Source organism: Plectropomus leopardus, chromosome 3, assembly GCF_008729295.1.
Source record: "Plectropomus leopardus isolate mb chromosome 3, YSFRI_Pleo_2.0, whole genome shotgun sequence".
NCBI classification, from domain to species: Eukaryota; Metazoa; Chordata; class Actinopteri; order Perciformes; family Serranidae; genus Plectropomus; species Plectropomus leopardus.
In genome coordinates, this window is record NC_056465.1 from 2,113,677 (window position 1) to 2,140,235 (window position 26,559).

The window sequence follows — 26,559 nt, forward strand, 5'->3', positions numbered from 1 at the left end:
CAACTGAACCCTAAGGGCTTGTTTATGCTCAACATTAGACACAGAGAAAGACGGAGCCTTCTGTCCATTATCTGCGCTCATTTTGTCCTTGAGAGAAAAGGTTCATCAATGGCGGAGCGGAATGAATTAGTGAAAAGAATTCTCTATCTACATGTCGAGATGTATACAATGGCTACACAAACCTCTATTTGTGTTTAAAGGTACAATATTACGACCTCCTCCACCATCGCTGAGGTGGGCAGTGACGTTTACAACATTTGAAACAGACGTATCTGTTTTCATAAGTAAAGGGAGCATAGATGAGCCTTTACTTTGGTGCGAGGTAACAACCAAGATGGCAGAGATCAGCACACACCAATGATGTCGAAAAAAATTGGCATTCCAGAACAGTAGCAATTTTATCATTTTGGCTCCCTCAGATTGGCAATTCCCTGCTTAGCATACTATACCATGATACTGTATGTGTATGTAATGTCATAGCAAGATCTTGAAAGTCTCACCCATGCCTTTATTTCCAGTAGGTTAGATTACTGCAACGGTCTATTTGTAGGCCTTTCAAAACAAGCTGTTCGGCAACTTCAGCTTATTAAGAATGCTGCGAGAGTCCTGATAAAAGCTAGGAAATATGACGACATTGCTCCAGTCCTAAAATCCTTACACATCATCATCAGGGGCCAGCCTACTGAGTGCCCCAAGAGTCAGAACTACACATGGTGAAGCAGTATTTTGTTATTATGCAACACAAACCTGGAATAACCTCCTGGATGAGGTTTGTCAGGCCCAGACTCTGATCACTTTTAAGGCAAAGCTAAAAACATTCCTTTTTCACACTGCCTACTCCACCTGCTGACTACCAACTTATTTTTTAAATTTGATTTTAAATTATCTTTTTATCTTTGCACCTCTTGTCTGCACTTTTCTTTTGATCTTTTAGTAATTAATTTTACCTTGTATATCTTATCTTTCTCTTTTATTGTAAATCTGTATCTTTTATTATGTTTTTATATTTTATTACTCTGTAGAGCACTTTGAATTGCCCTGTGTATGAAATGTGCTCTACAAATAAAGCCGCCTTGCCTTGCCTTGTATGCTGTGTCTGGTGTGTACTCCAGACAAAAGTTTTTCCTCAGTGTTTTCTCTTCAGCAAAAAATTCAGGACAAAAAGTGGAAAGCTGTGTGATGTAGTGTACCAGCAGTCTATGCTGAATGTTCATTTAGACATAAAATTCAGCACAAATTTGCTATTCTGACGCAGCCCTACTTTCATTAGAATTGAAAAAAAAAACCAAACAACATAGTTGGTTGACAATCAGCAGTGTCTGTCCTTGCCTCAGTGCAATATTAACAACTTTTCTTCTTTCCTGTCCGTCTTGTTCCTCAGAGAGTTCAAAACCATCCAAGAGCTCGACTCCTGTTGTGTCCAAACAGTCAGCCAGGTGGCAGGTCTCCAAAGAGTTCTACCAGACAGAGAGCAACTATGTTGACATTTTAAGCACCATCCTACAGGTAGGCATGTGCCTGTGTGTGTTTGCACAATGTGAACAATTCTAACCCTCACTCACAGGCTGGCCAGTCCGTTGCTGCTGATAACTGTTTGAAGCTTAGCTACAATCATTAAAGGTGTGTGTGTGTTTGCACGCTCTCACTTGGCCTGTCTTATCAGTTGGTCCCAGCAGGGACTCAGACAGCTGACCAGTGAGGAAGAAAATGACCTGCCTGACCATCTCTCCTTGTGTCTCCCTCCTGCTCAAAATCTTTTGCTTTTTTACTTTATTATCTTTCTCAGGTCTCCTCCATTTTGAAGTCCTTTTCATTCACATTTCTTTACCTGACTTACTCTCTGTTGGCATCAAAACAGTGTTCTTAGTATCTATATCCTCCAATTCTGCCATCTTACTCACCTGTCATCTGTTTTCTCTGTTTTATTCCACTGGGCTTTACTGTTCTTGTCCTCACAAAAAGCTTCCTGGTTTTAATTAAATCTCTGAACATAAGGTCAGCCCCTCAGTGCCGTCGACTTGTCTGTCTTAAATTAAAAAATAAAAAAATGAAATCACCACATGGTGCCGTATCTTCACCACCATGCCATTTATCAAAGGAAAACAAAGTTGAAGCTGACTATATAATGCAGACATTTAGTAATTACTGCATGCAAGGTATGAGTCATAGTACTGTTGATTACTACCTGTTTCATAGTCAGTCCATGCTCCCTTTTCACTTCACAGTTACACAGATAGAAAAATAAACTTGATCTATATTTCTGAGTGCAGCACTTCCCTTTTTCATCTTACACCCATTTATTGAGGCAGCAGATAGTATATGTCCATTTTTAGATGAGCAGCAGACAGCAGACTACTGATTGGATTTAATTTTTCAACATGATACAACAGTGACACAGGCTGACTTTCAATATGGGTATGGCACTAAAATATGGGTGGTATGGCACTAACATGGCAGTTGGGACCACTCAGACATTACTCCAATTTATATACATCCCAGACCCAGTGTGACAACAGCAGGGTTTTCCATTGGCACCTTTGGTCAAACCACACTGTGCTGATTTGCGCTACCAGTTTAAATTCACCAAATTGTTTGTGCCAGTTATTTGTTCATGAGCTCTTTGTGGCAACTAAAGAGGAAAAACAAAGTGCAGCTAAGTGATGTGTCGCTAGTTGCCAAAACGGGCCAATAAATGAGTGAAGTTGTCAGTCACAGAAATGTCATGTTAACATGAATTGGATTAGAACTAAAAGGAATCAGTGCAGTGTGTCAGTTTTGGTCTGGACCAATTTAACCAAGCTATAGTTTTAGAACTCCTCAAATAGGAACATCTTGTTAAATGACACTCAGAAATGTGACCTGAGATGCAAAATGAATGAATCGACAGGTTAGGCTATGACTTGTACTGACATGCATATTAATATACAATGTGGAGAAAAGTAAGATTTGTATTTTTACTGTCTTAACAGAACATGTTACTGATGCTAAGGCTTTGGAAACGTCAAGAGCAGTGATGCTCAACTTGCTTTGCCTGTAGCCACTTTTGTGAAATGGCAGGAGGCCAGGGGCCAGTTAATAAACATACATTAATGTTGTTTATCAGTATATATAAAAAACAAATTTCCAGTTTTTAACATTTCGATGTTTGTCGTCCTCACTTATCTTTGCCAAGAGGTAAATCCAGCTGCAGCAGCCCTGCACAGGTCAGGTGTATGCAGGGGTATTTCAAGGATTTGAGGAAATTTGGGGCATAGCTTGGACCTCTGTCAGGGGATCTGGTAACCCCCCCTGGCATGTTTTTTTGATAAACAAGCTCTGTTTTCTGCTTCTTATGCACTCTGGCTGCATATTTACATAAAGTGCAGCGTGAATCAATTTTTTTCATCATAAATTAGAAAGTGGTACGGCGGGCCACCCGGGACCCTATTTGGCCTGCGGGCCATAGGTTGAGTATCAGTGATCCAGAGTATTTCTCTTTATTTCTGGGAAAGTTTTGTGGAACATCTTAATTCTGTTATGTGTTTGTGCATTTCACTCATATCTGTTTCTATTTGAAGCTTTTCAAGCTTCCGTTGGAAAAAGAGGGGCAGGTGGGTGGACCCATCCTGGCCCAAGAAGAGGTGAAGACAATATTTGGCAGCATCCCCGAAATCTATGAGGTTCACATCAGAATAAAGGTAGTCTGTCCTCAAAAGTGTCAAAACAAAGTTTAATACATAATTTTGTGATAGTGTGATTTTTTTGTTGACCTTTTAATCTGTGTGTGTGATGTTTGTTCATCAGAGTGACCTTGAGGAGCTCCTGTCAGACTGGTCAGAAGACAAGAGTGTTGGAGATATCATTCTCAAATATGTGAGTACAAACAAATCTCTACTAGTACTCAAATGTTATTGTTTCTTGGATATTTGTATGTTTATTACAAAAAAGTAATAAACCCATTGTAGTTAGTCAAAATAAAAACTCATGGTCCTGTCCCAAATACTATTGAGAAAAGTCATCCACTTACAGAGAGGGATATAAGAGTTCTAACACTGCAAATTAAGTGTGAAAACAATTTAAACCAAAAGAATCTAAATTATGACTGTAGCTTTTGTCCCTCCTCTTATTGAAACCTCATGCTTCTGTCTGTGTGGATCATCCTCTCGATGCTTGTGATGTGTTCTCATCTTTTGTCTGTACAGTCGAAAGAGTTGGTGAAGGCCTACCCACCTTTTGTCAACTTTTTTGAAATGAGTAAGGAGACCATTGTTCGGTGTGAGAAGCTAAAGCCACGCTTCCATGCTTTTCTTAAGGTATGACCTCTGCACTCTGTACTGTATCATGGTCTCTGCAGGTCCTTAAAACATCTTAATGACTTTAAGGCTTGCAGAAGAAAAAGATTATTTGTCCAAAATCTCTTACATGGGTATTTAAATTTTGTAAAACATGAAATTAAAATGTCTGTAGCTGCAGATGTCCTTTTTGTTAAAGTCTTGTTTTTGTTTTTATGTTATTATGATTAACCAAACTGTGTATTTTCTAATAGTGTTCCTTATGATTGGTCCAATTCCGAAAATAAAAGCTTTGTATACATGGTGGCAGAGGTATTAATTGTGTAATGCCGCCACAAATAAATGAATGTGTGGGAAACCCTGGCTTTTTGGATACACATGCACACGACAAAAGTGTTGCAACAAGGAAAGTAACAGTGACAGCTGAGTGGTTGGGTAAAGGAGCAGCTAATACAGCAATGGATCCTGCTGTTAAGAGTAATTTCAACCAATACACACTAAGTGCCGAGGTTGTGGAAGATGTTGGTTTTCAAAGCTGAGAGTTTGACTTTTTGTAAGATTCAAACACTATTAGGCTGGAGAGGCTATGCTCTAGATACTGAGACTGCTCTTAGTCAGTCTGCCCTAGCATACATGCCCAAAATATTCAGTATTTTGTGTCTATTACAATGAGAATGCTTTGGTAATGTTTGCAAATAAAGGTTGCGGTATGGCTTATATCTACTTACTGAGCTGCAGCAGATTTACAGTAATAAACGTACCATGTAGTTCTTTTTATAACCAGCTTGCGTTCCTTCACCAGGACTTTCCCTGTCACTGTGGGTTGTTCATTCAAAAGTGCATAAAATTGACACTTTCCTCTCAAAGCACTTTTCAGAAAATACTGTCTGATGTCTGCTAAAAAGCCCTTTTAAACAGATAGATGTGAGTGATTTGACCTTCATTTTGCTTGTGGTTAGCATTCAGTACAAACACACGTGCTGTCACACCAATCCTCTTCATTTGTGTGACAATAAATTCTGCAGATTAACCAGGCGAAGCCAGAGTGTGGGAGGCAGACACTGGTGGAGCTGCTCATCAGACCTGTACAGAGACTGCCCAGTGTGGCCCTTCTTCTTAATGGTAACACACACACTCACAAACACACCCTTTTGTTAAAGAGTTAAGGAAACAATATTTTCATACTAATTACATCCCTCCTTGTCTTTCTCTTATATCTTTCTGCTTCCATACCTGCCTCCCTCCTGCATTATCTCCTGTTGATACTTGTCTGTAATCTCTCTTCCTCACTGTTCTTTTCTGCTTTCTCTGCATGATTTTCATCTTCTCCTGCCTGGCTGCGTCTTCCCAAATTTTCCCTTTTTTTCCCCCATTTCAGACATAAAGAAACATACATCAGATGACAACCCAGACAAGATAACACTGGAGAAAGCAATTGAGTCTCTTAAAGAAGTCATGACGTGAGTTGGTGATGTTTCCCTTTCTTTTGTGATGATCACAAAGCCAGTAATTGATAATTTCCAACATCTCCTATCATACTCATCTTAGGCATTATGTAGGTTTAACTTAGTAAGAAACCTGCGACTTTAATTTAGATTTAATTTGTTGAAGATTTTGAATCCTTGTCATGTCCTAGATCAGGATTTGGTGAACCTTTTGATATTTCTGTGCATTTTCAAATAATTGGGAGGTCATAATACATACTGTGTGTTATTATGCTCAAAGTCTTTAAGCTGTTTTTTAAAACAACTACCTGACCCTTTAAATAAGTTGGAGTTTCAAGCAATATATGGCATGGAACTGATAATTGAAGAAGATGATAAAGAAGATACAGTTGTTATTCAGTAAAAGGTTGCACTATTTATATTACATAATGTTCCAGTGGGTAGGATATGGGGGGTATAGACCCAATCAAAATGTTTATTTAAAATGATTATGGGGTAGAAAACTGCCGCATCACGTACTTATTATCAAACAGTGCTGAGCAAACTCTGCCTTCACTGATTAGTTTTAAGCTGCCTAAAAAAGTCAATGTCAGTGTAAGTATACACTATATTTACAATATTTTCACTTCGTCTTACCATAAGACAGTGTATACTGACAGGGATTTGTAGCCATTATATCAAAAACACAAGACTAACTTAAGAAAAACATTTCATTTTGGTCTGCTGCTGCCTCCATCAGCTATTATGCAAGGTTAAGTAGAGCAAATATTCAAATATTGTGTACACTTAAACTGATAATGAATTTTGGGTGGCTAAAATCTTACATACTGTTTCCCCCTAGATAATAGACCCTTTGAGGGACTGTATTTAATTTATTAGAGGAAGGAAGTTGCTGTGGTGTGACTTTTTTTTTTTATCTTGACCTTCCCTGAAGCTATATTTGTTTTTCCCAATCAATCACCTTCCTTTTCACCATAAATATCACCAGCTCTTTCTTTTTTTAACGTCTTACCCATTTTGTACCACCCCCTCCGATTGTGAATAATGAACAGTACCTAACCCTTACCACCGAGGAAGAGCTTGCATAACAGGTGGGAAACACTAGTCAATGAGGAACACGTGATTGATTTTAAAAAGATGTTAGCGAAGCAACACAGATCACAAAATAAGTACAGCAGAGATGTCAGATTGGTCAAACCACCATGTTTAACTTTATTTCTTCTGCAGTATTTACATAGCTCCATGATTCAAAACAGTAGCCAATAATTTACCCAGAAGTGTCTTTTGATGTTAATGCCACATCTCAGCGATTCGACCTATATTGGCACATATTGAATATAATAGTCATAACTATGTTTTCATTGGTTTCACCTCTAATACCTGAAACTAAGAATCATTGTGTTTTTGTTACCTTAGAATGAGGTATATCTACACGGGAGTGGGTCCTCTCCCACAAAGTCTTGTGTGTTAATGGCTCTAAATAGGGCCATTAACGTTTTATGTTGGCCACTGTATTTCTCCTACATTTTTGGAACACAGAACAGTTTCATTAGGTTGGAATGTTTAATCTCCAAGCTAGAGGCCGATAAATCCTACACACTAGACCTTTAAATGGCAGTTTATTTAAATGCATTCCTTCCAGGGAATTGGTTTTCAGGTGTGATAATTGCTGCTCTTCTTCAACTTAACTCTATATGATCAGGCATCGATGCAAATAACATAGTGCTACTTATACAAGTCTAGCCGTAAACTAATATGATTTTACTTGCCTAGGATAAAATCAAGCCCCCAGGTTTTGGGGCCAATTTGACAACTTTTAATGATAAACGTCACAACCATCTGTCCAAAAAAAAGATGTTTTTTTTTTTTTTTTCAAGATTATTTTTGGGGCATTTTTGCCTTTATTGGAAAGTAAAGAGAGACAGTGTGAAAGGGGGAGAGAGAGGGATGACATGCAGCAATGGACCGTGAGCCGGATTTGAACCCACGGCTGCTGCAGCGGGGACACTGCCCTCACACATTGGGTTCTTGCTCTAGCCACTGAGCCGCCGGGTTCCCCCAAAAGAAAGATGTTTCATTTATGTTCATTATCCTTCATGAATGACTCAGACAAGTCACAAAATGTTGATTATTTTCCTGTTGGTCAGCTGATCAAAGACAAAGACATGCAGGTTAACTGCTGAGTCTAAATTGTCTGTAGGTGTGAATGTGAGTGTGAATTGGTTGTTTGTCTCTGTGTCAGCACTGTGATAGTGTCGCGACTTGCTTAGGGTGTAGCACTTCTCTCACCCAATGTCAGCTGGGATAGGCTCCGGCCTCCCTGTGACCCTTAACAGGATAAACAATTATGGTTAATGAATGAATGGTCCATTGATTGATGTGGTGGTTAATTTCGTATTCCTGAACTGAACAATATATTTTTTTTTCTAACTTCCTTTTCTTCACCACTAGTCACATCAATGAGGACAAGAGGAAGACTGAAGGCCAGAAGCAGATCTTTGATGTTGTTTATGAAGTTGATGGCTGTCCTGTAAGTTTGAGGATTACTATATATTTGCATGTCAGTGGTCATTTTAATCAAGTGACTTAAAACAGACCTTATGTAGACTTATGTAAGCCATAGTTTGATATGTATTTTAAATGCTCAGAGCTACGCTATGATTTTTTCCACCAGGTGTCAGCCAGTCGTTAGTGAACTTGGCTGTTTTGTAGATGCGGGAGATCTTAAAGTTTTCATAATTATTGGTCACTTAATGATATGAATGTATAAATAACAGTAAAACTAAGGAGTATTTTGATTAAAAATTTGGGTAATATTTTATAGCTACCATTCTCCACACTTCCGTTTAATTTTCCGTACTTGTTTTCTCTGCAGGCCAACTTGCTGTCCTCTCATCGCAGTCTGGTTTACCGAGTAGAAACAATCGCCCTGGGAGACCAGCCCTGTGACCGTGGAGAAAATGTCACACTCTTCCTCTTCAATGACTGTCTTGAGGTAAGAATGCACACAGAGAGCCTTAAACATTTGACAATCCTACACAGACCGCATTCACACCTAATTAACCTGTTTTCCATTGGTAAGGGAAAGGGCTGGAAGATGGGGGAAGATAATTTGATTGTACCTGTTTTAGACTAACTTGGCGAATGCAATTCCTGATGCATTTTATTTTGTGAGCTCATTATCTTCTGAATTTTTCACTTTACACAAAAAGTAAATCCAAATCAACACTGGATACAGTCAATATAAAAGCCCAATCCCAATACACCACCTGCCTCTACCACTGAGCCCTCAGCCCTCCGTTTTGCACCTTAATGTCTAGGAGCTGGGGAGTCATAATTCTTGTTGGGAATAGTGGAATGCCGCGTACCCGAGTGCTGCCACTTTCTGTATCCCTACACAGACATTCACAAGAAAAGATGTTTGTTGATGATGACCAATATCTATAAAGTGCTTACTTTGATCTTTAAGTTTGGATCTTTACATCCACTGATTACACTTAAGAGTAACAGTGGCTGTGGCAGTGTCTGCTTTTCTTTTAAATAAACTTACTAAAGTGTGCCCTCTCTAAATTCAGATATTAATCTGGGTCCGTGAATGCACCGCAAGCAGAGCTCTCCATGAGTTCTTTTTTTCCTCAGCAGCAGTTAGTTACTCGCGGGTTGGATAATTGATCTGTTGATCCGGTCAGAGCTGATCAGATCAGATTGATGGATGATAGTAGCAGCTGCTCTGAGTGAATGCAAACTTGTAGCCTCAGCTGAATGAATGGTGAAGATTCATGTTCAATGCGCCTCACATTCCTCTGCTTCATTTGTGCACAGAGTATATTCTGTGCTCTGCGAGGTGCAATGAATTACTGATAGTATGTATATTTCAACAGTGCTCCTAATGAACGGTCCAGCTCCAAAAATACAGAATCTCTTTGTGGCGGTAGATGTTTTAATTGCATCGGGCCATCGCAAATAAATGATAGTGTGGGGAACACTGTGCATGTCCAAATTTGTACAAATTTCAGTTTTTTACTGTTTTGACTCTGTTATCATTTATCATTTTATCATTGAACCAATAATGTAACAAGTTACTCTGTAATATTTCTGTCTCCCATGTTTTTCTTTCTCTTTACCTGTTGGTTAAGAGAATCTCAGCACGGATCTCAGCTTGCTCCCAAACACATGCTGAGATTCATGTGCACATGCAGTATTAAGTACATAAGAGGCTTTTTGCAGAATAGCAAGACTGAAAGGGGGATCAATTCATGTGTGTACAGTCTATCTTTGCTGATGCAGTTGAGTGTGTGTGTTAATTAGTGAAGGGGCAACACGAGAACAGAGCTGGCAATCATGAAAGAGATGAGGTGGGTGGCTGCACTGATTCGGGCATGTCAGCGACATCTCTAGGTGTGTGTGTCTATGTGTGTGTGTGTGTGTGTGTGTGTGTGTGTGTGTGTGTGTGTGTGTTAAACAGCTACACACATGGATTTCTGTCACAAGTATGTAATCTTATATGTAAAATTAGTTGATGTTGTCTAAGAGTGGGTGGCCAGACTGCTCACTACTCAAACCGTCCTCACTCACACTGCCAAAAGAACAGTGACCTATAATGTAGTGTCCTATTTTATCCTTTCCTCCATCTCTCTCCTCCTCCCTTCCTCCTCCTTTCTCTCTTTTGTCTCTCTCAGCATCTAATTAATGTGGCATTAATGAGTTGCATCGTTTACCTCTAAGAAGGCCCCATTGATTTATTGCCAAGTAACCGATAGCAGCTTCACCCACACACTGCAAAATGCACCCACACTCAATTCTAAACTGCCATGACACACACACACAAGTTGCCTTACTTCACACTTTCCTCCAAAGTTGCTGTCTCATTTAGTGGGTGTGTGTGCATCTCTGCAGATTGCAAGGAAGCGACACAAGGTGATCAATACGTTTAAGAGTCCGCTAGGGCAGACGAGACCACCACCACCGCTCAAACACATCACACTGATGCCGCTGTCCCAGATCCGAAGAGTGCTGGACCTGCACGACACAGAGGGTAACACACACAGTGTGACAGCATGCACACACTGTCAACTCATGAAGCCGCTGCATTTCACTTCATCTGCATATCATTTGAGGGTGTTTTATGTCTCCCTCTCAATCTGCACTCCATTTATTAATCAAAAGTGCTTTAACACCCCTTTGGAGTCTCACTAAAACACAGCACAATGTTAAAAATGATGACAAACCAACTCCAAGATCTCCACTCCATTTATTTAAGCACAGCTGATTGCTGAAGCTTTTGTTCATTCAAGGATGCTCCATGCTCTAAGATCTGAGTCAGCTGATTAAAAGTATTGCATCCCAAGGTCTGTTTTTAAAAAAAAATCACAGTGTCTGAAAAGTATGTCAGTTTGGAAATTTCTTGGTTGGTTTTCAGTTCAGTTTTTAAACACCAACAAGAAAAAAATACCAAATTCCAATTGAATTAATGGGTAGGATCACAGTTTTTTAATTCTTAAAACAATGGTCAGGTGCCCATCAAATAAATTATGTTTCCTGTAATCATCCCTTTTCTCCACATGACCATGGAAACACCCCTTCCTAATGCACCTGTAATGCAAGTGATAGACAGCATGCTCTTTCTGTCCTTCTCCTCCTGTGCAAAAATATATTCCAAAGTTTATCTCAAGACTGTATGAGGCTTAAAGTGAAACATTTCAGTGTTCACCTAGGAACTTGACTACTGCTATATGTTGAAATGAAATGAAATCTAATAAAACAATAATTAGCAGGATGATTATTTGTCAGTAGTGAGGTAAGGTATACACCACCTGTAGATAATGGGCGAAACATTCTAAGCTTAAAGCATTTTAAGGGTAAAAAAGCTCAGGAAAGCTGATAAATGAGGCATAGATGACTCTGTACATACATACTCAGGTTCCCCCAGGATCCTTAAAAAGTTCTCAAAATAACTTGAATTTACCATCTAAAAATAAAGCCTGTAATTGGCAATAAAATGTTGTAAATCAACAAAAGTAATTCCAAAAGTCTCAAAAATGTTTAGACATGGAAAGTCTTGTGGATCTTGTTGTTGTCTTTTGATGTTTCATTATAAAATCTCTAAATAATTGGTAACATATATATATTTTTAAGAAATAATTTACCATATGCCTCTCCCATTGATGTCACGCAGATCAGATTAGTTGAACCAACAACACTCATATTTTGTTTCCTGCTGGGATGCTCATAGCAGAGGATCCACTGTCTGCTAGCTAGCTGTCACTGTACCCTGGATGACATGATGAAGTGTAAAATCAGTGAAAACTGGAGATTTTGTGGTATGGCAGAGACTGGTAGACGAAAATACATATTAAGCCTTGTGTGTATTATGCAACTATGCAACTTTTTCAAAGTTGGCACAGCGTTAATCAAGTCAGTGGAATCCAAATACTGAATAAGAAACACAAAATCACAGAGAAAGCTAAAAAAATAATTGCCAGCTATTTCTAACTTCTATTCTACCCTTTTCTCCATTAGAAATAGTTAATTTCAACAGTTGAAGGAGATCATCTAACTTTTTAATGGACCAAAAAGACAATGTCACAGTTTAAATTTAAGCAAAATTGTCCCCAGCCCAAAGTAATTAATGTTGGTTCATATTTTTTTATTTCTTCAATTTTGTTACTGTAAAATTGCTCTTGAATTTTATTTTGAGTGTCATTTAAAAAAGTCTTCTTTCCTTGAGTTTTGAGAACCCTGATACTGCCACCCAGTTTTCTATGGTCTTCACATTCAGCAGGGTTAAATATTAATACATGTCAACTGGAAGTCTCCCTCCTTCACTCGACAAAGTTCTGTTCCTTGCTTACTGCAAGATCCTGCTTCAGGATCCTAAATTTTATGAAACATTGTGAAACACTGACAGAAATATGTGAAGAAGATCTGGTGCTTCTTACATAGCAAGTGTTTCTTTCATAAATAGATAGTTTTCTTTATTTAGTCAACCTCTGAAGTTACATGTGAGAACACGTTCAGAGACAAATTCGGTCTTTACACGAGAAACAGTGGTGATTAATGTTTATGGAGTTTGGATGAAGCACTGAAGTTGATTTTTCTTGTTTTTTTTCTTCACCACTTCTGTCTGCTGTCATCCTTCAATCTGTTTATCTTCCTTTTCTCCCCATCCAACACCATCCTCAATTATCCTCGTTTTTTATCTCCTTCTCTTTATCTCTTCATGGTCCATCTCTGGACCATTTCACTCCTCCCTTCTTTTTGTCACTGTTCATTATTTTCTCCCTCTCACTCTATCACTGTCTGTCCTTCTCTTTTGCTCTTTCACTTCCTCCCTTCAGAGTGTGTGAATGCATTTGCCTTGGTGGTTCGCCCTCCAACTGAACAGGAGAACTTGTTGTTCAGCTTCCAACTTGCTGGAGAGGAAACAGTTAAAAGCGCCTGGCCGCGAACACTTTGCCGCCACGTCGCCAACACCATCTGCAGGACTGATGTGGTGAGAGGCCACGCGCGCACACACACACACACACACACACACACACACACACACACACACACACACACAAAGAAAAGAAAAGAAAGTGGGTAGTTTGACAGATCAGCAGGCATGGAAGGAAGCTGTGATAGCTGTCATCCTCAACAGCAGCTGAAACTGAAAGAGCATTTTCATCTCCAAAAACTTGGTCAAAGAGAACAGTTGGTCCAGACTGAGTTTCATCACCATCTTTAGGTCCAAGGAGAAAGCTGCACTACTAGTGATTTAGATGTTATGGTAAAATTTGGAATGGAAGACCTACTTTCCATGTTCTATAGTAAAACTGTGAAAAATTCATTTTGATCCCAAATAAATAGTATTTAGTTCACCAAGCTAAAATTAATGCAGTCTAATAGAACAGTCCTGTGGTAGTTCCTACCACCATGAAGGTTATAGTGTTCAGTTTTTATTGAAACCACTTTAGAGAGCAGTGGCGGGGCCAGCCGTTAACATCCAGGGCTCGGCACAAACCTTAAGGGGTCAGCTCCCCTGAGGAGATTTTTTTCTCCAATACAGCAACTACATGCACTATTTTTTTCAAGCCATTTGAGATAATGGAATGCTTTAAATCTGTACATTATTTGCAGGAAACTTGATAGTTGTCATGGGAACAAAAATCATCCTGTAGCACAGTGGTTCTCAACTGGTGGGTCGCAGCCCAAAAGTGCGTCACAGGTTTATTCTGAATGGACCATAAGTGACTAGGGAACGTGTCAAAATTAAAAAAGACACCTTATCAGGGTTCACCTAAATCCTACAAAGTCTTAAAAGGCATTTAAATTATTAATCTTGAAATAAGTCCTTAATTGGTATTAATATGTCTTGAATCCATTTCTCAAAAGTCTTAAGACATGGGTCACAGGACATTTTTTAATCTTTTTTCTGACATTGCATCACAAAACCTTACAATACATTTATAAATTTAACCAAATTCCTCCTCCCAAAAAAGTCTAGTTTTATATTACAATACATATCTAGGCCAAACTGTCCGTAACCCTGAGTAATTGATGTCAATTTATGTTTTTTTTCTCTACCAGCTTGGTCGTTGTAAAATTGATTTTAAATTAAATTCCAAGTATCATTAAAAATGTCTTAAAAAGTCTTTAATCCAACTTCCCTTAAGCTGTAGGAAAGCTCTTTTTTTTTTTTTCTAAATTATATTTTTGGGCTTTTATTGCCTTTAATGGATAGGACAGTGTGAGTGTGAAAAGGGTAGCACATGGGGCGCTGCTCTATCCACTGAGCCACCAGGCGCCCTGTAGGAATGCTTCTTCAATGTGAAGTACAGTGAATTTCCAGCAAAAAGCTTTTATTTTGTGGTACTGCATAACAATTTTTGCTCTTTAAATTAAGTATCCCAAAGAAATACCAAATAAATGTGGTCTTCAATACTCTGAATTGAATATCTGGTTGACAGAAGAACATTTACCCATTTAAATTAGATTTCTTAACTGAATGACATAGATTCAGTGCTTTTGAGAGAATAAATGCCCCAGAGGAAACTCCCCTGCTCTGTCCCTGTTATAGAGGTGTTGTACATTTTGAAGGAAGTAGTTGATGGTGCTCTGAATGGCATTTCTCTATTAAGCATCCTTAATTATAAAATTATTGTGGACAAAATAATAGAAACACCTTTTAGATCTGCAATATCAGACTGCCCAGCATTGGACATAGTGACAGTGAGTCTAGTCTGCTCGAGTCTCCACTTTCTCAGATGGCAAAGACAGTGGTTTAGAGCCACACACTGCATGATAGGAATTTGCCTCAAACATACATAGCAACAATGATCAACTTTGTTTACAACTATTACAGTAATCTAAATCACAACCTCTCAGTCTCTCATTGTCTTTTGGAATAACAACACTACAAGCACATTCTCTGCTGTGTATTTCTGTAATTCTGTCAGTGGGTGTGAGTGTTAGATGGGTTATCCATCTGTAAAAAGCCAATCAAGGCAAAAGTAAATACTGTACCAATCAGCATGACAGACTTGCATCAAGATCAATGGTTTGTATAATAACATGACTCCATATTACTTATCCAACTCAACAAAGTGGATTTAGATTTCTCAAAAAAAGTCCAGTGATCTCCTGCAGTATTTAGCAAATGTTACTCAAACAGGAGACAGTGCATTTCCCAGGCAGTATTTTCAGCGGTTAATTATTAAATATTTGATTTTTTTGTGAGTCTTTACGGCAGCAGGACAGTGAATTTGGGGTTTGTAATTTTAAAAATTAGCTAGTTTGTGTGCTCATGGTAATGAAGGAACATATCACCCAGTTCACCGGTGGGGCTCACTGATGTGTCTCTATTGTTGGAATGCAAAGGAATTCAGGCTACTAGGGCAATATTGTTATTGAAGCGTACACTGGTTTAAGTCTTTTCATGGGATTTTTTTGTGATTAAGAAAAATACTAAAAATATCACCAAATGTAGCCTTTAATGGTTTTGGGGATATTATGGAAAATCAGCTGGTTATGGGCTGATTAAGCCTAATGATGATGAGTCCAGTGGAGGATATGGAGGTGAGGCTGTGTGCTGTGTTTAGCAGAGCGAGCAGCAGGGGGCGATGTTGACCTCTGGACTGTGTGCTACCTCACAGCTGCATTCCTAATGCTGTTTTCACTGGGTCGGCGCTACAATGTGAATACCAACGAGATAGAGCCCTGCTTGTTAACAAGCCCTCTGCAGGGTGAGGGGGAGAGACGAATAAAGACTGTGTGTGTGTCTGTGTGAATCTTACCTCACATCCCTGCTTGCAGCTATGTTGACAGCAAATCGTAATGTATCTATAGGCATTGATTGCACGAATTGCACACTTCAGGTCATGATTTATTATATTGAGTTTGAGGCTGTTTTGTTTTTTGTGTGGTATTCAGGAGGATCTGATTCAGTGTACAGACCCAGACTCACTGCAGGTCAGCACCAAGGATATGGACAGCACCCTGAGCAAAGCCTCCAGAGCCATCAAGAAGACCTCGAAAAAGGTAAAGGCAGACGAATGCACTTCTCATGATTCCCCCTCCCAGCTGCACCTTTTCCAGTGCAGGCTCATGATGAGGGTTACAAAAGGTTGGACAATTTCCAAGGGAAGTTTAGTTTGGGAATTTTAGGATTTCAGTTTAAAAGTATGACTTTTGACAGTGAACTTATCGTTGTGGGATATCCATACACAAACACAACATTGGATCTTATGGCACTATTTTTGGTGATTTAATCAAATTGTAGCATACCTTTAGTAGTAGTTGTATAGTAGTAGAAGTAATAGTACTAATAGTCCCATTATGCATTCTTCATCACTATGCAGCCAACAGCGCTGCCAGCACTACTACACTGTCTGAGCCAAAGAACCATTCTCTTTCGTCTAAGTTTTGATTATATTACTGAAGTATATACTTAATATTAGAGAGGGGATGATATGCAGCAAAGGGCCTGTGTTGGATGATCCAGGCATCGAGATAAGGATTAAGCCTTAAGGCCCAGACGCACCAAACTGACATCAGAGGAGTTGACAATAGTTAGCCAGTTAGTACATTGCCAGCACAATCCAATGTTGAAAGGACAAAGCATATTTACCAACAACACAAACTATCAAGAAACTTTTCTGCCAAAGAGGCAGAAAAAAAAATTAGCTCTTTGTTTATTTTCCTCATTTCCCTTTCTCCTGTCGTGCACTAAGATAAACTGCAAATTAACGTGATTTTGTTCACCATTGGACTCTGCCGTCACCAATTCAACATGCTGAATCAATGAAAAAAAAAAAGCAGACTTGCGCTGATGATGTCCAACAGTGTAGGACACACTGCAGTGACGTAGGCCAATGACTCTCACCGAAGACCCAACATTGAAAGGCGACCAACCATCAGCTAGGTGTGTCAGGGCCTCATGCTCTCTACCCCGTGAGCTACCTCGGAACAGTTTTTCAATATAAATCCAAAGTTTGAACAAAGCTCGCACTATTTGCTCAAATCTTAAAAGTGGCTTCACCATTAGTTAACCTAGATAGCTAACTAGCAAACTCAAAAAGCCTGTGAGATTTTTCCACTGGATTTTGGATCATCGCAGAAAATAAGCTCTGTGGTAAACAAATATTTATGATACTTACAGATTTTGTTCAGCAAGATAATCTTTCAGGATTTTTTAAGCCTAAATGCAATCACCAGAAGTGAAAAGTGATTGCTAGACTAAAGTGAACTACACTACAGTCGCTTCACCACTTCTACGAGACGGTAAAGATGTGTTTGGCGCAGTTTGGCGTGATGATGTTCTATGGTCTCATTTAGCCACTTGTTAGCAACTGTTTTTTTTAAGACACATTAAAGCTTCAAAGATCACAGTGGGGTATTTACTGACGTGTTTTGTGTGGAACGTGAAATACTCTCATACTCATGTTAACCACATACCCTGTTTCAGGTCTCTAACAAAAAATCCTTTTAAAAAAAAACATTGACTTTGAGACGAAGGAACAAGAGATGCTGATTTACAGGTTTAGGACGCATATCTAGGGTTCTCTATTCACATGGAAACTGTCCACCTTGAATATTCCTGTAATTTTGCAACCCTAGCCATGATAACACGAGAGTTGCTCCTGAACATGGATAATTGAATCATCGGTGAAGAAGCCCCTACCCTTGTTTTTAGGTATCTTATCCAGTAATGCAGAGTGACTGCTTGTGAGGTTCCATACTACCGTATGTATACAAACAAACTAAATCTAAGTAAAACTAATGGTGTGCTAAATGATGTAATGGTGAGGTGTGATGGAAACGAAGGGCAGAGCAACACAGAGAACATGACCTGTTTCTGTTCGCAACTCTGGCACTCTCAACTCCAGTGAAGTCGGTAAAACTAGTTTTGAACCAGACGCTGGTACAACGTTCTCTGCTGCCGTCCAGTGTGATTGAGTCTTCATCTGACAGAGCTGTCAGCAGCTGGACTAGAGGGACACATTGGCCTGAAGTGCCGAGTCGGCCCAAATGTCCTCATTCTGGTACAGCCCTAGTTCAGACTGACAGGTCTTTGCATATTTACCTCATGATCTGGACCACAATTCACGCACTATTTCATGCTGAATTACACAGAAACATAAACTAAACTATGCACAAGACATCTCGTGCAGACTTTTCCTTTTGATGTAATTTTGCAATAATAAAACAATGGGCTTGGTTTGGAATATGCCTTACATTTTTTTAGCTTTCCAGCTTATCCAGAGAGGCCAGCTGTAGGATTTAAATATTAACTGAATATAATCATAATACTGCCTAAAAGATCTGTGGAACAAGCGGATAGATACAGTATGTGAGATCGTCAAACTGCATGTAGAATAAATGGTTTAAGGAAGCATTTTAGAGAACAACTGAGAGCAGTCAAGGTTAAGAGATTAAAGGAAGACTATGGGGCAGACTGTCTTACCAGTCAGTCTACCAGTTTCTCCTTTTTTTGGTGTTACAAAGCTATCTGTTTTCCCTGATTCACAGGATGGTGACTTAAAAAATGGCTACATATGTTGCCAGGACAACAGTTTATCTCCTCAAGAAATGGGTTTGCATATGTTCTTTTTTTATTTGAGCACTACTAAAACAGATACATAAAATCATATCATATTATAGTTCTACTAAAGGCAAAATATTTGGCCCCTTGTAAAAATCATGATGCTGATCCTTCTTAGTAGTTATTACAAAGGCTAATTACTCTGCAGAATCCAAGATAACAGGGAAACTCATAGCTCAGCACCAGCCTTTCTAGACCAGACAGAAACACAACCCTTTTCAAGTTACAATGCTTCCCATTTTTCTGACTGTCTCATCTTTTATTCGTTTACACTTAGGCAGTCAGTAAATAGCTCCAGGTCTTGGTATGATGGTGATTGCATTCCTGATTTTCATAATACTTCCGTGGTGAAACAAGTTCCAACATTTCTTCCTTGCTCAGACTATTCGAATAACAAAAAGCATGGCAGTTCACAGATTTAAAACCGAGCAATTAAACTGAAACAGTTTAAATGCGTACCTGATGAAGTGGCAAAAAAATTGTTATAGTGTTTAATTTTAATTTTAATTTTTTATTGTAGAGCTACAGCATTAAAGAGGAAGAGAAAGGGAATGACATGCAGCGAAGTGCTGTCAGTAGAAATATAACCCGTGGCCACTGCAGCAAGGACATGGCCTTTGTACATGGAACATCTGCTCTACTAGGTTAGCTACTGGCCGCCCCAACAAAATAAAACATTTTATATTGTTTGTGGAACCTGAATGATGAATCAGCTGGGTCTATATGTTACCAGATATTATCAGAGATATTTCAGTATCAACATTTTCGAACAACAAGTGTAAGGCTGCTTGTAATATAATTCTTTAACAGCATAGGTGGAAGACTTTTGGAATGACAATCTCTAGATGTTTTTGCGCCGTAATTATTATTACTAATAAATCGTCTTATTACCATTTAAATGAATCAAATTTGAAAACTATTGTCTGTTACTTAAAGCCTTACATTTGTTTTTCTAACTGTGTAAATCTAACCTGGTAAGGACGGTGTTATGCCAAAAAGTTCTGTAAGTGATGTATGTCTGTATGTCACTGTTTGGAAAAACAAAAAGAGAACAGCAGGTTTTGTAATTGGCCTCAGCAGAGATGGATACTAACTGCAGAGAGACAAAGAGTGCAGTTTACAGATACTCAGTATTAAGTGGCTACAATTTACAATACTACATACAATATAAAATGCTGAGATTCTATGTGTGTGTGTGTGTGTGTGTGTGTGTGTGTGTGTGTGTGTGTGTGTGTGTGTGTGTGTGTGTGTGTGTGTGTGCGTGCTCTAGGTGACAAGGGCCTTTTCTTTCACCAAGACCCCAAAGCGTGTGATCCAGAGGGCTTTCATGGCCAACAGTACTCCAGAAGAGAGAAGCCAAAGGCTGAGTTGTGAAAACCGTGTCAGCAGCAGCTCCACGCTAGCTGTAAGTTGTTTTTGTTTTTTTTTGTTTGTTTATTTTTTAAATTAATTACTACCTTCAAAAATGTTGATAAGTTCCCAAAATGTGTCTACTTTGTCAGCTTTATATAAACAGCTTAACACAACTAACACTGAATTGCTGCTGTATGTCTCTCTGTCCATCTATCTATCCATCTGTTCCTCATTTCTTTTCTATTCTCTCCATGTCTTTCTCCTTTTGCTGAGAGCCAGGCAATTGATCTCTCCATCAATCCATGGTCGAGCAGCTTTCAGTTGGTGTCAGTCGTTTTGATCTAGCTTGATTAAAAAGCAGGAAAAATGGCTTCTGCTCTTAAATGTGCTCTTTTTTAGTGAGACTGTAATTTTAGCAATTTGCATCTTTATTTTTTATTTCTCTACACTTTTTTATGTTTAAATCATTACTTTCATAATACTGTATTTTCAGTAAACAAGTGGGAGTGAAGTCAAGGAGGGGTAATGTTAAGAGGCTGACAAAAAGTCAAATTCTTACATTATTCACACCATTTACACAATAAATCAAAAATCATTCATCTATCTTATAACCTTGTTCAGTGACACAAGGATGTAAATGCAGTGTGTTTGGCAGCTCTGTTGCAAAAGAATTGAAAGATAAATATCAATTTTGCAGAATATTATTTTTTACTAACATGAGGGAGGGACGGGGCATCCGTAAGATGCATTATATGTGCACAACCTCCCTAGTTTGAATCTGGCTGGAAAACTTTGAAGCATGGTTAACAAAAAGAAGGTAGGGGAGAGATAGTAAAGTCCACAGGCCAGTTGGCTAAAAATTGGTCTGTGACTTTAAATTCAAGTGTAGAAATGGCCCTGTTATGAGCATGATATAGATTTCTGTGTAGAATGCAAAAGTCATACACAATTATCTAAACTGACTAATAGCTGATTCATCCAAAGAAAAGGAAATGTAGTGGCTGACACAAACTTGGCTGACGAGGACCAGACCATAAAATGCATCTTGATAGCTATAGAAATGACATTATGCTAAAGCCATCCTCATCAGTGAATGATCAGTGCAGCAGATAGCAAGTTTGCCGAAGCCTACACTTTGATATAGTAGCATTCGGGACTTGCTGATTGAAACAAGATACATTATTTAATTATCAGGGCCTTCTTTAACAGTGTAGGCTGTTGTGCTGCATGTCTTACAGTATTGGTCTGTACAGGCATGCAATTTTAAAGTTCCCACGACAGATATCTCTTTGTTCTGCTGCTTAAACTTCAATTCTAATATTTCTGTCTTACTCTGTGCTCCCTCCCTTGCCTTACACACTCTTTCACATGAAGACAAATGTTTCTGTCTTTTGTTTTTACCTTCTAAGAATAACTCTCCTTGAATGTAGTTCCAGCATGTCGATTCTCTGCCTGTCTCAGCTTGTTTTGTCTTTTTTTTCCATGATATGTAAATCCTTGCTCCATATATGTCTCCCCTCTGTTATGCACTCTAGATGTCTCGCTCTGCCTCCACGTTCAGTTTGAGTGATATTGCCAAGGGCAGCGCTGTGGTGCAGCGCTCTAACTCTCTGGACCATCCTCCTGTCAGGGCCAGGGTCCCTGTCTGTATCCGTACCCCCTGCAGCCCAGCCCAAAACCCTGCCCATAGCCCCGGCCCTAACACCGGCCCTGAGGTCAGCCAAAGCCTCTGCCCCAACAATTTCCCTCGCACTGGACAACCCAAGTCCATCCTTCATGCTCAATTATCAGCCCAACCAACACAAGCTCATTCAGGCCATCCCTCCTCCATCCCAGCTGTCGAAAACTCTAATCATCTCAACTCCAAAAACTCCTATCCAAAATCTAGCCAGCACGTGTCCAGATACCTGCCTTCTGTAGGATTCCAGCCAAGGTTCCCAGCTCCCCAGCCTGTTAATGTCAAAGACGGGACCTTTTCTGAGTCGTGCAGGGATCACAAAGTCCCCTTGGACCCACGCAAGGCTGCTCTGACCAGTCCTCGCAGGGAGACTCTGCTCTAAACCATCGCTAAGATCAGTCCAGGAGTTTGACGTGAGCAAACATTATTGTGGTCTAGTTTCAACTAGGGGTGCACCAATACCATCTTTAATTTGAAATTAATCCTTACTACCTGCTGTTAACTCTGCGGGCCTTTTAACATCCAAATGCCACAGGTGCATTTCTAATCCCAAATCAACTCCTTAGAAGCTGAGACCCTATGATAAAGATCTGATTAATTGATTAATTAAGGGTCTTCCATACTACTGAATTCTGAACTCCAGTGATAACATAAGAAGGAGTTATTAGTATAGAAATATTGTGAATATAATGCTTCTTCCAATTTGAGACTGGGATAGTTTTACAGGGCAGAGATTTTAAGGGTTGATTTGGAATAGCTCTATTCCTATGAACCACCTGGGTGACTAACTGTTGGTGGCTGGGAGTGTTCACTAGGTGATTGCTGTTAATAGTAAGCTGAATGGTAAAGAGTATAATCAAGCTGAGCTGGTGTAGAGCTGGGATATAAATGAGATTTGTCCATGTGGAGGCCTACTTTCCCTCAGGGGAAAAGGGCTCCCTTAAAGCTGCGGTTGATAAGTTTTGTTTAAAAAAACAAACAAACAAAAAACATAAAAACAACTTTGTATCATATTTGCTGAAACTGTCACAGCATTCTGAAAGAAGATTCTGGCATCGTTAATTCAGTGTAGCGCACCAAAAACAACCAATCAAAGCCGAGGAATCTCTCAAGCCTCTTTTCCACTGCACACAAAAAAAACTGTTAACACCCACAAAGATCTGGCTTTTAAATGTAGTTGGAAAGGAAACTATTGTCAATCACATCTGTGTCAAATGATGAACCATGGGTATTTATTGTCTCAAGCCCTGACTGGTCTTGATGGAAACACAGCACCTGGCATAAAATACTGTCCGTCTCCTTCTAAGCAGCGCTAAAACATCAATCCAAATTAGTCTAAGAGAGACTGAATTAGTAAGAGATATACTGTATATGTAAAGTGTAAACTGTGATGCGACTGTGACACTGCAAAAAAAAATACACGCAGACTCATCTGCTGTAGAGCTGTGTACGTGGCTCTGCTCTACTGGCAATGGGAAAGCAGTGTATAGGCCATGTTAGTTTTACCTGTTTCAAAAACCTGCATGTATGTGCTAATTTTGGTAGAAAAGGGATGTACTGCAGCTGTCAATCATGTCAGTTACTGCTTGTGAACTGCAGTCTAACTATCAAACTAAGCAGTGCTGATCAAATATAAATCAAGATTCTGTTACTGCATTCCCTGTGTCTCACTTCAGATGTTTTCTGAAACATATTTTTAGTGTACCTGTGAGATGTAAAATGAGTTTGTAATGCAGCTGCCATGTTGGAGACAGTCAACTGAAGTACCAAATTTCACATTTTACACAGGGCTCCCACAATAAAGGAAATATCATGGAATTAGTAAATAAACATTCAACGTGTCGGGGAAGTCCTGGAATTTTGTTGTGTGCAATTCAGTTTTTACAGTAATCTTTCATGGATAACCAACAAAACGTGATATAACATAACAGCGATTTTATTTTCTGGAGCTGTTGAGGTAATGTAGCTCCTTTTTCTCCCAACGTTCCCTCTCTCTCTTCATATACATATGCTTGCTAGCTGAAATTATGTTTGAACAGAGTTTGAATCGGTTCTGTTTGAAAAACAAGTGAGACAAGAAAAAAAAAATTATGGCTCCTTGAAAAGTCTTGGAAAGGTCTTGAAATTTTGTCCATGAAAATGTTTGGTAACCCTGTTTACACCTAAACAGTACACTAAAATATGTAAAGAATCTTGATTTCTCGGCTCTGGTTGGTTGTTTTTGTTTACATGCAGTCAGGCCATGAGAAGCACTACAAGGCAATAGAGTTAGCAGAGTAATATTGTTTTTATCTGTCTCATTTAGTGCTGTGTGAATATAGTGAGAGTTTCAACAAATATGATTTTTTTTTTTAATTAAAGTTTCCACAGCTTTCAAGGTATGCGGTCATGTATAGAATATTTAATGTCATTTAATGTACCACATTATTGTTTAGTACAGGCAGATCCATGAACATTATAAGAGATTGTTATGATTATTATAAATTTAATTTAGCAGGTGTTACTAAGGTTAAATAAGCTCTGAAAAAATGCTGTGTTTGAATCTAAGCAGCTTCTTTAGAAAGAGCTCCAAGGACGAATGTAAGTGCCAGCTGAGGAAAATATCAATGAAAATCCAAATGTGAAAGCATACCTTTGATTTTGGATGCTATGCTCTTTGTGTTTCGGGTAGTTTACACTAAAACAGAGCACAAAAATTAAAATGTCAGTGTATTCATGAGTGCCAGACAGACCTCTAATCTGAGCTTTAACTTTTGATGCAGGTCATGTGATACTCTCTTACATTTTAATCACTTTGATTGCTGAGTCGCTGCGCGCATTGCATCCAGTATTCACCTCAGCCATTTAATCCATTGTGTGGACAGTGCTCTACCAGTGTGAAAGGCATTCATGGCTGTAAAATAGGGTTTGTAGTGACAGAATGACAGTGTTATCTATTTGGAGATCATCAAGCCATTTCACAATGATCCATACGTGACCCTTTTCATTGCAACCTGATGACAAACACAACAGTTTAGAGACTGTCCATTTTACACTGGCTTCTCAGTGTGATTTTAAGCTTTTAAGTGTGTGGACAACTGACTAAACCTCAGTTTAGTCAGTTGTCAATGTAACCCTGTCTCTCATTTAATCAGTTGAAACTGAAACAAATTCTCACTCACTTTTAAAAAAGTAAATAATATTTCCTATGAATCACACACTTGCTAAAAGGTAGTTAGAAAAACTTGGATTTTTACCTTACAGTTGTTGTGGCCTTTATGATATAAGTATAACATTTAGAATTCCACTCTAAATCCATATTCTTAGTATTTAGTATATACTGATCCAGTGTTACCCACACTGTTTCTGAAATGAAGACCGCCCTACTGGCATTAACCACAGCAAAGGCCATCCAGCAATTAAACTGATTAAGCAGTTCATACACTACACACCTAAGTAAGTACTCGTTACCCCAAAGAACTTGTAAAAAAAAAAATGGTTCTTAAAAAACAGTTGTAGATAACAGTCTTGTGGACCCATCTGGTTTGGTGAAGAGCCACTTTGGAATGGTTCTTTGAGAAGTTCAAATCAACTTATTTCATGCAGGGCGTAAAGCAAGTAGTCTCTGAAATTCTTTGATTTAAAAATCAAAGCATTTCAATAAAACCGGTATAATATGTATAATAAAACAGTGAAAAATACAGATCACAGGAACAAGAAGTAAGACATAACTACAGATTGTACATATTAGCTTTCAAATATAAATTCAAGTTACATTCTCTGCATCTCAACCACATATCTGGGCAGGTGAAAAATTTTAACATCTTAAGAGTTTTAAGGTTTTGCTATAAAAGCATTACAAGAAAACTACACATAATGCACTGTATGCAATGTACAACCTATTCACAATCTAAATAAAGCTCAAATGATTACTTTAAGAGATAAAAGATATCAGCTTTAGAAAAGCACAGAAGAGCTCTTTAAAGATGGACTTCACAGCCAAGAACTTGTAGAGATAGTAATTACTCCTAGTACCAATCTGAAAGGCTGCATACTGCACTAAGAAATATTGTGAACATTAACCACACTCAGAACAGCTATTTAACTACTGGCAGTCAGAGTATCACATTTCAGGATGAACCCCTCTAAAACTGAAAATGTTCTCTTTAGCTTCAGCTGACTGAAAAAAAATCATACATCCTAAAAAAATTAAAAAAAACACAGAAAATCACATATGCAATATCATCATATTGCACAAATTAAAATTTGAATTTAATGATGGCAGTAGATGAGAAGTTAAAGGTTTTCCAAAAATATTGCAACCAATACTGCCCAACCCAATTAATTGTTAGGACAATATACTCAATAGTTGTTGAATTTTTTAGTTTAGACCAAAGTAGTATACTGACAGACAGACACAGACATGGCTATCCCTAGATCCATGTCATGAGCATGGTTAAAATGTTTTCTTTCAGTCAGGGCTCTCAGCATGAACGCGTCCATCGCAGTGTGATTAAGGTCGATCCATAATGCATGCATTTTTTTAATCGCTTTAATCGCCAACCAACATTACTGTCTGTACCGCGCTGCGTTTTAAAGCTACAGTGATGGTACTGGTATCATATGAAACTAGACCTGTGGAATTCAGTGGTACCAACCATAACACTCCAAAGTTTCAAAAGCTTAATTTGGTGACAGAAAAAAGCATGGCAATTTAGCAGGGATCCCTTGACCTCTGACCTCAAGATATCT

General features: G+C 38.8%; 1 protein-coding gene across 4 annotated transcripts in view; it reads left to right on the forward strand.

Moving 5' to 3' along the window:
• The window catches only part of ect2 (epithelial cell transforming 2), a 63,037-nt gene that overhangs the window by 30,103 nt on the left and 6,375 nt on the right, over positions 1-26,559 (forward strand). For all 4 annotated transcript variants that reach the window (XM_042512828.1, XM_042512836.1, XM_042512844.1 and 1 more), the window contains 12 exons: positions 1,382-1,506; positions 3,558-3,677; positions 3,784-3,852; positions 4,182-4,292; positions 5,297-5,393; positions 5,650-5,731; positions 8,168-8,246; positions 8,592-8,711; positions 10,613-10,751; positions 13,054-13,208; positions 16,127-16,234; positions 20,068-20,202. In XM_042512828.1, coding sequence (XP_042368762.1) covers positions 1,382-1,506; positions 3,558-3,677; positions 3,784-3,852; positions 4,182-4,292; positions 5,297-5,393; positions 5,650-5,731; positions 8,168-8,246; positions 8,592-8,711; positions 10,613-10,751; positions 13,054-13,208; positions 16,127-16,234; positions 20,068-20,202 — 1,340 coding nt within the window. The remainder of the gene's footprint in view (positions 1-1,381; positions 1,507-3,557; positions 3,678-3,783; positions 3,853-4,181; positions 4,293-5,296; positions 5,394-5,649; positions 5,732-8,167; positions 8,247-8,591; positions 8,712-10,612; positions 10,752-13,053; positions 13,209-16,126; positions 16,235-20,067; positions 20,203-26,559) is intronic.